Consider the following 10849-nt stretch of genomic DNA (forward strand, 5'->3'; position numbering starts at 1 on the left):
TGTTATTTCCATGGTAGTTACTGGTTTGATTCTAGTCCACCATGTGCGAAGTAGGAGATGTTGGATATTAGGTTTGGGTCGCGGGTCGCCCATGTAAACTGACCCGACTCGTTTTAGAAGAGATTAAACTTAAGGAGGTTACTAACAGAGGTTTTATGACTCCTAAAAAACTATCGCACGCTACTGAGAGATGTGGGAACGTGCAATGGTGGTTATCATAGGTAGTTCTTCCTCTACTCCTCTTCTATATATCTCATGCAGAAGAATTCTCCAACAGAGAATAATTCTCTTCTTCTCCCAACAATACGCGCGTACAAAGAGGGAAGGATTTAGTTTGTGAAATAAACTTTATTTTTTAGTGATTTAAAGTAGATTTTGGGCAATTATCTTACTATATAACAATTTCCGTTGCACGTAACAAAATACACGCAATATGTTATTCTTGCTCCGTAATTTAGTGCAACAGTTGCATAGGTTCTTTTTTTGGGCCACATAATTGAAAATTACAGAACTTAGTAAATTTCACAATCTACTTAAAAAAAACACTTAAACAAGAAAATTGTACCAGAAAAGTTTACTTGAAATCTTCGAGCAAAAATTACTTTCTTTACTAGAATTTATTAGAGCATCTTCTCTCCCTTGGTCGTCCTTTACTTTTTTTTTATTTTTGGTTAACTGGATTCTTACATATTTAAACATTCAAAAAATTACATCATTATAGGGGATGGACTCCCTTGAGGATTGTCATCAATGTCTAGCATTGTGTTAATATTACATGCGTTAGTTTTCCTTTCAAATACAGTTCCTAAGATGTCTGTCCGCACTGTATCATTTGCAAACACAGGAGGAACTGTCAAAAATTGAGTTATATCAAAAATTTCCTTCCTAGCTCCTTCCTTTGTAAGGAGATCCGCTACTTGGTTCTGCTCCCTGTAGTTGTGGCCTATTACTGGGTTCCCCAGTTAATCCATCAGATACCTGCATTCCAAGATTATGGGATTATGAATCAAATTACCATCTTTTAGCAATTTTAGCATCATTTCAGAATCTCTGTCTATCACAAGAGGTGCAAAACCTTGTTCAAGGGCTACTTTAAGGCCCATCCATAAGGCTTGGAATTCTGCCCTTAAACTATCAGTATTTGGGAAGCCCCTCATGAAGCCCAAAACCCAGTCTTCTTTGTTATATTTGAAGCCCCCCCCCCCCCCCCCCCCCAAACCCAATAGCCCCTTTTTCCTGTATTTGTGCATGCAGCCTCATCAGTGTTCAACATATAAAATCCACTTTTTGGTGGTTGCCACTTTAGGTATAAGATCCTAGTGTTGGTGGATGTTTTACGTGTGACGGCTACATGATGATATTCAACTGCCTTGGCAATGATTTGATTCACATTAATGTGGTTCTTCTTCTTATAAAAAACATTAGTTTCTGGTTAGCCAAATGCTCCACAGGCAGACAGACAATAGTTGTTTCCAACTAATACAAGCACTGAAATCAGCATACTGTAGCTTTTATCATGTGTCTTCCCAGTTAACCAATGAAAAGGGTGGTACATTAAGGTTTGGCAGATGGTTGCACATTATTAAATCATAAGGTTGATGGAGAGTTAATATTCACTCTTCGAAGGCAGGAAAGAGGACCTTTTATAATGTTATAATGCCAACACTACTACAGAAATCTGGTTAACAATCATTATGATAAGGTTAACATTAGCCATCATTAATGCAAGGCTATTGATTAGCAATCATTAATCATTATTGTAAGGAAATTAGGTGGCTAGCTAAAGGCTACTTTCGTGCATGAAGGCTACTTCATTGCATGCAGGAAACAATGATCGCATGCAAAAGGCACATGATCATATACTTGTACAATGAATGTCACTTGGATACGCAGTAAAGAAATGAATTAAGAAGAGTAAATAGCACGGGCTAGTCATTTATCGGATTGGTAATCAAAAAATAGCCAGCGCTTACGAAGTCATTGAAAAATAGCCATTATTTTACTGAAACGCGAAATATTCCAGCATAATATGCGGGATTATGGAGCTCCTGCATATAAACTTCCAGCATATTATGTTGAAATTCTAACACACAAAAAGTTTCAGCATAATATGCGGGATTATGAAACTCTTGCATATAAACTTGAGCAAAATTCATTTATAACCCATCGGCCCAAACATATATCACTTGGTAGCCCAAAATTGTAATATACATTTTATAGCCCAAAAGTAATTCTAATGGCTAGCCATAACATCAACAAGCTGAGAAGAAAGAGAGTTGAGTTCATCGGTAGATTTGGATTTGAGAAAAACGAGCAACTGGTCACGGGTCGGACCATTTGAACCCGCTGCGATTAGACCCAACACTACTAGATCAACAAAGGGAAAAGACCATGTTGTTGTCCCCTTTAGTTAACATTGGAATTCTGCTGGAGATGTACTGTGATTCTTCATTATTAGTCGAAGATCATTCTCCAATCCCACTTTACCCAAAAGAAAAAAGAGGATTTTATAGTGCATAGTGGAATAGACGATGTGACTTCTTGTGTTTTGCGTTGAGTTTGATTGTGGCTTCTTGTGGCTTCTTGTATTTTACGTTTAAGGATACGCCTGTTTGGTTGCTGATCGATTCTTGAAGGTCCACTGTTATGGAGATTATTTGGGTATTTCTGTGATTGAGTTAGATTTTTGAAGAGTCAAAAAAGAAAGAGATACGTTTAAGTGTTTAAAATCAATACTTAGCATAGGAGTATGAAAAATAGACACTTACTATACAAAAAATATAATAAATATACTGTCAATATATAACATATATACAAAATAGACTGTCACTATACAAAAAATATACAAAATAGACTGTCATTGTACAATTTATATACAATAGACTGTCATTATACAAAAAATATATAAAATAGACTGTCACTATACAAAAAATATACAAAATAGACATTTCGGGCTATTAAATGTAATATGTTTGGGCCGAAGGGCCATTTCGTGTAAGTGAGAAAAACATGGGCTATTAAAATTTTGAGGGGCTATAGAGGGTAGTTTTCTCTATAAACTTCCAGCAATTATGATGGAACTCCAACACATTATAAAATTTCAGCATATATGCTGGAAGCTTGTAAAAAAATTGAACTCCAGCATATTATGTTGAAATATTTCAGGATTTTTAAGAGTGTTTTTGTTCAGATTTTATCTTTTAATGAAAAGTGATTAAATTTGAATACATTGGAACTATGGCTATGTTTCAATTACCAGTTATAAATATGGCTATTCTGATTTATATATATATATATATATATATATATATATATATATATATATATATATATATATATATATATATATATATCCAAGTTCCATCAAAATAGAAAATTACTTAACTGCCTTACAATAAAATTGCATCACAAGCTCTGATCAATATTCTTTAACCTATTTATTTATTTATTTATATCTTACAACAGATTCACATAAATTGAGGAGGAAGTACGAATTTATTATTTTTTTACTTAGATTAATTTCCTCCATCTTTGATTAGTTTCACTTTGCTTTTATGAAGTACCGATAACCGTGAATAGAACAAATACCACCAATCATTAACATGAAGTACGCACAGTAAACCTTACATTCAGAAGCATCAATTTTCCTCACTTAATTTTAAAGTCATAAAGAGACGAGGTGATTTGCAGACTAGGCAGTTCGACCAAGTAGTTTTTTCAAGAAAGATTAGCTGGCTTTTTCTTGCGGTTTTGGGAGGCATAAGCACGAGCTCAAGGAAATGCTTGTGCTTTAGAAGAAAAAAAATTACTCACAACAGTAAACCACAAAAGATTATGCGAACATGTTCTTAAACAAAGCCTTCATGTGATTCTGATTTCCACTCGTGCATTGGATAAAAATTGCACAAAATTCTCATACAGAGCCTTCGTGGGAAACAATTATTCAAATAAAATGGGTTGCACTGGTTGATGAGGCAAAGCAAAACTATTCAAGAGGAGCATGCAGCTACTTCGTTCTCACCTTAAGCTATTCAGATGCAATCCTTCAATTTGAACCAACAATAGCCCTTGGCAATGCAATCTCAATTTTTTGCAAAACTTAGAATAGATGCCAAATGCTCAAAACAGAGATGTCATAGCCGTTCACTTTCACATTGTGATTCTCATTCTCTTGTTCCCTGTTAGTTTAAGTTTTCTGAAAACATACCTTATTTACACAAGGCTTAATGTCTGACGCAGCTTGCACACATTTCAACTAATTCGGCGGACTCCTGCCATCTTCCACCAATAGGGATATCAAACAACATGTTCACCAAGTCTTTTTATGACTTTCTGAAAAACAATATCATCACAGATATGCGTTCCCATCTTTTCCCTTGTTAGCTAAGACAGGAAGTATTATGGAATCACAGAATCGGCCAAACAAAAAATAAACGAATTAACAGGCAAAGATCATGCTCCATTCAATTAAAAAAAGCAATAGTTCTCTATCCGAATTCATTCCATCAAAACCTTAGTTCAACAGACACTTTTACACATAAGCTTACTTTCTAGATCCAAATACGAATTATCACACAGCAAAATTGTCCAGCCAAACACTTCTTTTACTTTTTCCTCATTTTTTTTTTACTTTCTAGCCTAAGCTCCAAAAACTAATCCATAATTTCATGTGCCCTAAAGACCAAAACTAGAGCCCTTACCTTATTCTGCATCAGCCAAAAGCAATATAGTGTACCAAACTGTTTGGAACTCGGACCATTGACGCTAATCATTCCACGCTGGGGTAGAATTTATCGCATGGGCTGCTGGTTGTAATGGTTCTTCTCTTTCTTCTTTGCTGCAGCAAGCTTGGCACTCCTTGCAGCAGCCTCTATCGCGGCAGCTCTAGCAGCACCATCTGTCTCTTTACTGGATTTCTTTTTCTTTGCTGAAGCTACCCTTTTCAGCTTCTCCTTCACATCTACTGTTGATGCATCTTCTACTTGTTCAGCTCCTCCTCCAGTTTCCTCTGGACCAATAGTGGCATCTGAGCTGTTGGGCTGATCCTCTGATTCCTTCACCTCCTTGGATGCTTTATCCTTCTTTTTCTTCTTCTTTGCATTTTTAGACTCTGTAACCACCCCATTTTTCTTTTCCGCATCCTCACCTTGCTGAGACTCTTTCTTCTCATTGGCAATATCTGTAATTATACAGAACGCTTAGCAAAATCCACCTTCAGATACCCATAGAATCAAACTAGTAATCTTAACCACAAGATGACCAACAAGTGCTAACCAAAAGAATAAAGAGTAGACATGTTTACAGAGTCGATAAAATGTAAGGGAACGAATCAGTCTTAAGGAGGTGAGATCAATTTCATCACCCAACTTCAATTATTAATTTACTAACAGAATGGATAGACTGCTGCTGTCGTCAGAAGAGAGGCAAAAGAATTACCAGGTAACTCGTCTGGACCTTTCTCCTTTTGTGCAACCCCAAAATCAGCTAAAAGTGCCTCCAATTCAGCAAGCTCTTTTTTCCTTCTCTCTTTCTTTGATAGCTGTCTCTCAGCTTCTTTAGGAGCTGAAGGAGCTTCTATCTTATGGTCCACTGGCTCAGCATGTTCTGGAACCTCAGCTTCGTGGTCATGGTCCTCCTCCACATCTTCATCTTCATCATCATCAAGAAGGTCCTCTTCGCTTTCTGTTTCCTGCAATTCAACCTTCTCAACTAAACGATCAGTATATGTGCGATACTGACTCAGAGATGCGTTCAAATTTTTATGGCTACCATATATTGCAATAACTTGTGTGCTTATTTACTTCCTTTTCCTTTTCCTTTTCCTTCTCCATTCTCTTTCTATCCCTCATGAAAGAGGAAGGGATTTATCCCCAAAATTAGGCGAACAAATCAACACATAAAACATACATATGAGTTGGGAACCAACAGAACATTAAATCATTAGGCGAAATGAACACACTTAAGGGGTGTATTACATGCAGGGAACAAACTATCAACTTGTAAAACTCCTGTGCTCCAAAAGAACGGAAAATCCTAGTCATTTTTGCGGCCACAACCTCCAAATATTCCAATTTCAGAAAGAGACAAACTTCTTAGGACCTAAAATCACATAAAGAAGTAGTCTGAAAAGACCAACAATAAATAAATATGGACTCAACTAATAACAGAATACAATCAAAACAATCCTCCGTATATGCTTATCAACTAGTTGGAACTTCGAATTAAGGCCTAGTTGTTATTGTTTCACTTACATTAAGTCTGGCTTTTGCAATCTTAGCTTGGTATGAAAATAGCATGTTAGTGTAGATATAAATGTGAAAACTTCTATTTTAGAGAACCACAAGAAAAATTATTTCCTATTAAAATTGACTGGATCTGAATAGAGCAAACCACGGGGGAGCTAGCTTGGAGAAAGGGGGTTCAATTGAATCCACTTTGCTAAAATATTATAATGCACAAATAGGGTAAGCTATTGAATCCCCCTAGATATTAGGAAAAATTCTAGTAAAGGGGCAAAGGGGGTTCAAAATTGCTTTAGGTTTCAAATACCCACTGTTTTAAAAGGCGTTTCTGGGGCGAGCCCCGGGGCGAGGCGTACCAAAAACGCCCCGGGGCAATGGTGTGGGGCAAAAGTCACAAGAGGCGTACGCCCCGCAATTTGGGGCGTACGCCCAGAGACTTTTTAAAATTAAAACAAAATTTGTTGAATTAGTCCTTCATATAATACCCAAATTCTCAAAAGTCAGTTTGGTAATTACTCAAAAGGTTTAAAAAGGAACTCAAAAGTATTAAATTTAAAAATAAAGACCCTTTTTTATTGATTTAAGCCCTAATTCATGATTTTCCCAATTTTTTATCTTGTCCGCTAGTCTGCTAATATCTCCCAAAAGCAACGAATATTTTATTTTTTTTTACAAATACAAAAAGAACTACATTCTTCTTCATAGCAACAAATTCAAAGTTCAAATTACAGGTTAATCATCCTTTTTGTTCCTCCATATAAAAAACTTTATTCTTTTAGACTCAAATTACTTGTGCTTGTAAGTAACGTATAATAGATTGTTTTGATTAGTTTTTTGTGGGGATGAAGCACACATATATATAGTTTTCTTCAATTTTTATGCCATTTTACATGTTTATAAATATTTACTGTCATTATATTATTTTATAAAATATTAAAAATTAAATACCTATGGGGCTTACCCCGCTGAGGCATATGTAAAACGACTCACCTTACGTCCACGCCTTTTAAAAGGCTGCAAATACCAAGTAACATTTCTTAATCCCCTTGTATAAAATCCTGGCTCCGCCACCGGAGCAGACCCCAACTAGTTCAGGATTGAAGCATAGTAGAGTAATAATACTGTTTTGATAAGTGAACCCTAGTTCATAATTAATTAATTATAGAAGACACAACACTATCTTTGCTAGTTTCATTGACTTCTTCAACGACTTCCCAGATATAATCATGAATCATCGAACTTCTAAATAAATAGCATACTATTATCAAAAAGGTAAAAATAAAATCTATCACTCATATCCATGACATAAAATTCACAACATTTCCGAACCCAAAGAACACAACACCCATAAAAAAAAACAGGCATAAAAGGCCAATTACCTCAACAGGTTCAGGCTTCTTTTCAGACTCATTCGAACCCAAAAAAGACTGAAGAGGAGCAGTAGTAGCATAGTAATCATCATCATCCTCGTCATCAACATCAGCCCAAGATTTCACAGTCAACGGCGCTGGAGCCCACAAAACTTCCGGTTCCTGTTCCTTCTTCGATGACGAACCTTTACTATTCTTAGATTCTTTATCAGAAGACTTCTTCTTCTTCCTTAAACTATCAAGCGCCGCAAATACATTCGAATTACCCCCCATCATTTCTACCTGCTTTTTTAAATAAACCCAATTTTCCTAATTTAAATTGGGATTTCGTTCGTTCGTTCTTCTTCTTCTTCTAAAGAATGATAGAAAAAAGGGCAAAGCAAATAAACCCTAAGGTTTGTACTTCAGCTTTACAAACGGAGAATGATGGATTTGTTAAGATAAAATTTTTAGGGTTTTGGAGAAGCTATTGAGGGAGAAATGGGGTTCATTAGTAGATAACGGGATGAGAGAGGAGAAGAAAGAGAAGTATATATAGTTGTGGTTTATTACGGTTGCTGCATCACATTTTATGTTTTTAGTGGAGAGACACGGATTTTATGTATAGTATCAATTGTGTACCCTGATAATTTAACTAATTGTAGTTGTAACCTCTCTACGAGGTAACTTATATTCCATAACTATTTTGTTCTTTAAGTAGTCACATAAAAGATTGCAGAGGCAAATAGTATGTAATTTATTTCTATTTTGTCTAAGTTTTTGATCGGTTGTACTAGTAAGAGGTAGTATTTTCTAATAAAATAACAACGATGTACGCAAGTTATCCGGACACCATCATCATATAAAATAATTATCAAAGAAAAGACTATTATACGTCATACAAGACTAGAGTGTATGATAATTTATGTATGATAAGGTAGGTGATATCTTTTATATCGCAACCAGCATTCTTAGTATGCAAAATAAATATATAAGATACGAAACTTATTATCATCTCGTAAAGTCATTAATACTTATACGTTACGCAAAAATATGTATTTTTTATATATAAAGTAAACACAAAACTACTTACTTTTAAATTTTTATTTTATACCTTATAAATTTCATAATTCAAATTCTTGATTTGGACACCATTCACTTCAAAGACATTTGTTGCAAGTTCGTGAAAAACATGTCATTTTAGACCAAGTGGTGGTCTGGTTATGAGACCATTTAGAAACCAGAGTAAACTTATGAGGATCTTTTAGAATAATAAAAGTCTCTAAGGACCAACACCAAAAAATGCATTTTGGGGACTATTTATTGATTTACTTAAATTTGCGAATTTTACGTATTGCTTACCATATATCACAAATAGAATGTTAAACTCCAACACAAACATGACTGATTGTCTGATTCTACGGAATAAACTTCATCAATCACAACTAATACATAATTATAAGTTATAACATGAAAAGTTCACTTTGAGCTAATATACATGTATATTTTTTAGTAATAGGTCATTAATTTTGTAATAATTATTTAATAATCATATTTAGATATTTAAAGTCAATTTATAACATTCTTGATATTACACAAACAGTATCATATCATTCCGTCAGCAAAAATAGATGTTTTATAGAATAGTTACGCTGCTGAACTTTAACGTAACTATTCTTCCACGATTTCATCTAGCTTTTTTTTGTTCATGCTAATGGTAAAAAAAGAAGCAGCAAAGAACAGTTTTAGGCACTAGCAACAGTAAGAGCTATTCTTTATCTTTCTTTTTAAAAGAAATATAGAAACACAATGTGTCTCATAGCGGCGAAGCTAGGGGCGCAAGGGGTTTATTTGAATCTTTATTGTCAGAAAATTATACTATATACAAGATCAAAATTTAATGGGCATATAATACATATTGAATACCTTTAATACAAATCAAGAGCTCTTATATGTTATTTCTTTAATTTTAGCGATAATTTTGGCTCGTACCCTACAAAAACATGTTCTATTCTTTCTATTTTGAGAAGAGAGAAACCAAGGATCTTTCCAATTCTTTGTAAAGCTTGTGGAGAGCAATCATTACATATCATCAAAAGCACAAATCTGTTACTCAAATCTTGTATTCTAATAAAGCTTCTCAAAAGCAAATGACTAGGAAAGTCTTTTGGTGAAGTTTTAGACTGTCTAAAAGGGCTAAATATAATCAATATCAAGGAGAAGGGTGAGTTATGAGATTATAATGGAAAATTTCTCTTTCCCTCTTAACAAATTTGGAAAAGGATCACGTTGGTATAATGATGAACATGGACACATCAGCTGCAAATTTTGACTAAGCATGGAAATCCAAAATAGCCCACCAATAATTTGGTCTCTCTGCTTTTCTTGACATTGACCCTGAAATGTTCCAGGCTCTCTCATCTCCAGAAGCTTCGGCAACATTTTCTGCACCCAATTTGTTATTCATATATTCTTAAATCAACATCTTCCACACAAAATTAGTGCATTACTAGCAAATAGTGATCATAATCGAGGGTGCAAGTAAATCGTGGATACGCGCAAGCTCCTTCTGTGAGCTTACTCGACCTTCTTTCTCAGAGAGACCGGATTCCACAGCACAGGCTGGAATGCCCTAGTCTAGTTATATTTCTGTGTCTGCCTTACTATAAGACTCTCCGTAGCATAGAAAGCAATTAAAGAAACGGGAGTCTTCTTTTCAGCACCATAGACCTGTTCAAATCAAATGAGTAGCAAAACAGAGCTAATAACAACATTTCAACGTTGTCTAGGTCACATTATTATTACATAACTATAGTAATAAATATTCAAAGCACTTTGACATTGGAACGACAAAAGCTCCAATTGAAAATATTCCCTGTTTCTCGTCTTCTTTTTCCACTAGCTGCTTTGGTAGAAATTCGACTACAAACACATAGCCAACGCAGTGGAATATTAATATGAGCGTACCTTTGGCCATTGTTGTTCAAGCGTGGTAGGGATTCGCTTTTGTAAAACCTTGATAGAAAAACCTATGAGCCTTTTAGCCTGTGCCTATCATAGGATGCAAGTCTGATGGAGTCACAAGCGTATTTATAGGTAGGCTGGGGACTCTTAGGCAAATACTTTAGCTATAAGGACTTCTCCATAAATTACGATTGCCCTAGGGACTCCTAATAAAAAAACGTTTCTTTCCATCAAAGAAACTACCATATATACATAACTACATAATATTATCTGATATATATTATTTACTTGGGA

The 10849-nt window shown here is 35.0% G+C and overlaps 1 protein-coding gene across 2 annotated transcripts; it reads right to left on the minus strand.

Moving 5' to 3' along the window:
• Positions 1–4438: 4438 nt before the first annotated feature.
• LOC104093256 (uncharacterized) lies at positions 4439–8129 on the minus strand. Of its 2 annotated transcripts, none has more exons than XM_009598985.4 (3): positions 7622–8129; positions 5437–5689; positions 4439–5179 (listed from the first exon to the last, which is right to left on the minus strand). In XM_009598985.4, exons 1-3 carry the CDS (start codon positions 7886–7888, stop codon positions 4791–4793), a joined length of 909 nt encoding a protein of 302 aa, XP_009597280.1. In that variant the 5' UTR covers positions 7889–8129; the 3' UTR covers positions 4439–4790. The 2 variants fall into 2 exon arrangements, with proteins under 2 accessions (XP_009597280.1, XP_009597279.1); XM_009598984.4 differs by having other exon boundaries at positions 5437–5701; positions 7622–8127.
• Positions 8130–10849: the final 2720 nt, after the last annotated feature.

The sequence above is a fragment of the Nicotiana tomentosiformis genome, chromosome 8, assembly GCF_000390325.3.
Source record: "Nicotiana tomentosiformis chromosome 8, ASM39032v3, whole genome shotgun sequence".
NCBI lineage: Eukaryota > Viridiplantae > Streptophyta > Magnoliopsida > Solanales > Solanaceae > Nicotiana > Nicotiana tomentosiformis.

Coding starts and splice junctions, on each gene's coding strand:
- LOC104093256 (XM_009598984.4), bottom strand. CDS start 7,888: ATGATGGGGGGTAATTCGAATGTATTTGCGGCGCTTGATAGTTTAAGG. Junction 5,702..7,621: donor AGAAGCCTGAACCTGTTGAG/GTAATTGGCCTT, acceptor TTAGTTGAGAAG/GTTGAATTGCAGGAAACAGA. Junction 5,180..5,436: donor AGGTCCAGACGAGTTACCTG/GTAATTCTTTTG, acceptor GTATAATTACAG/ATATTGCCAATGAGAAGAAA.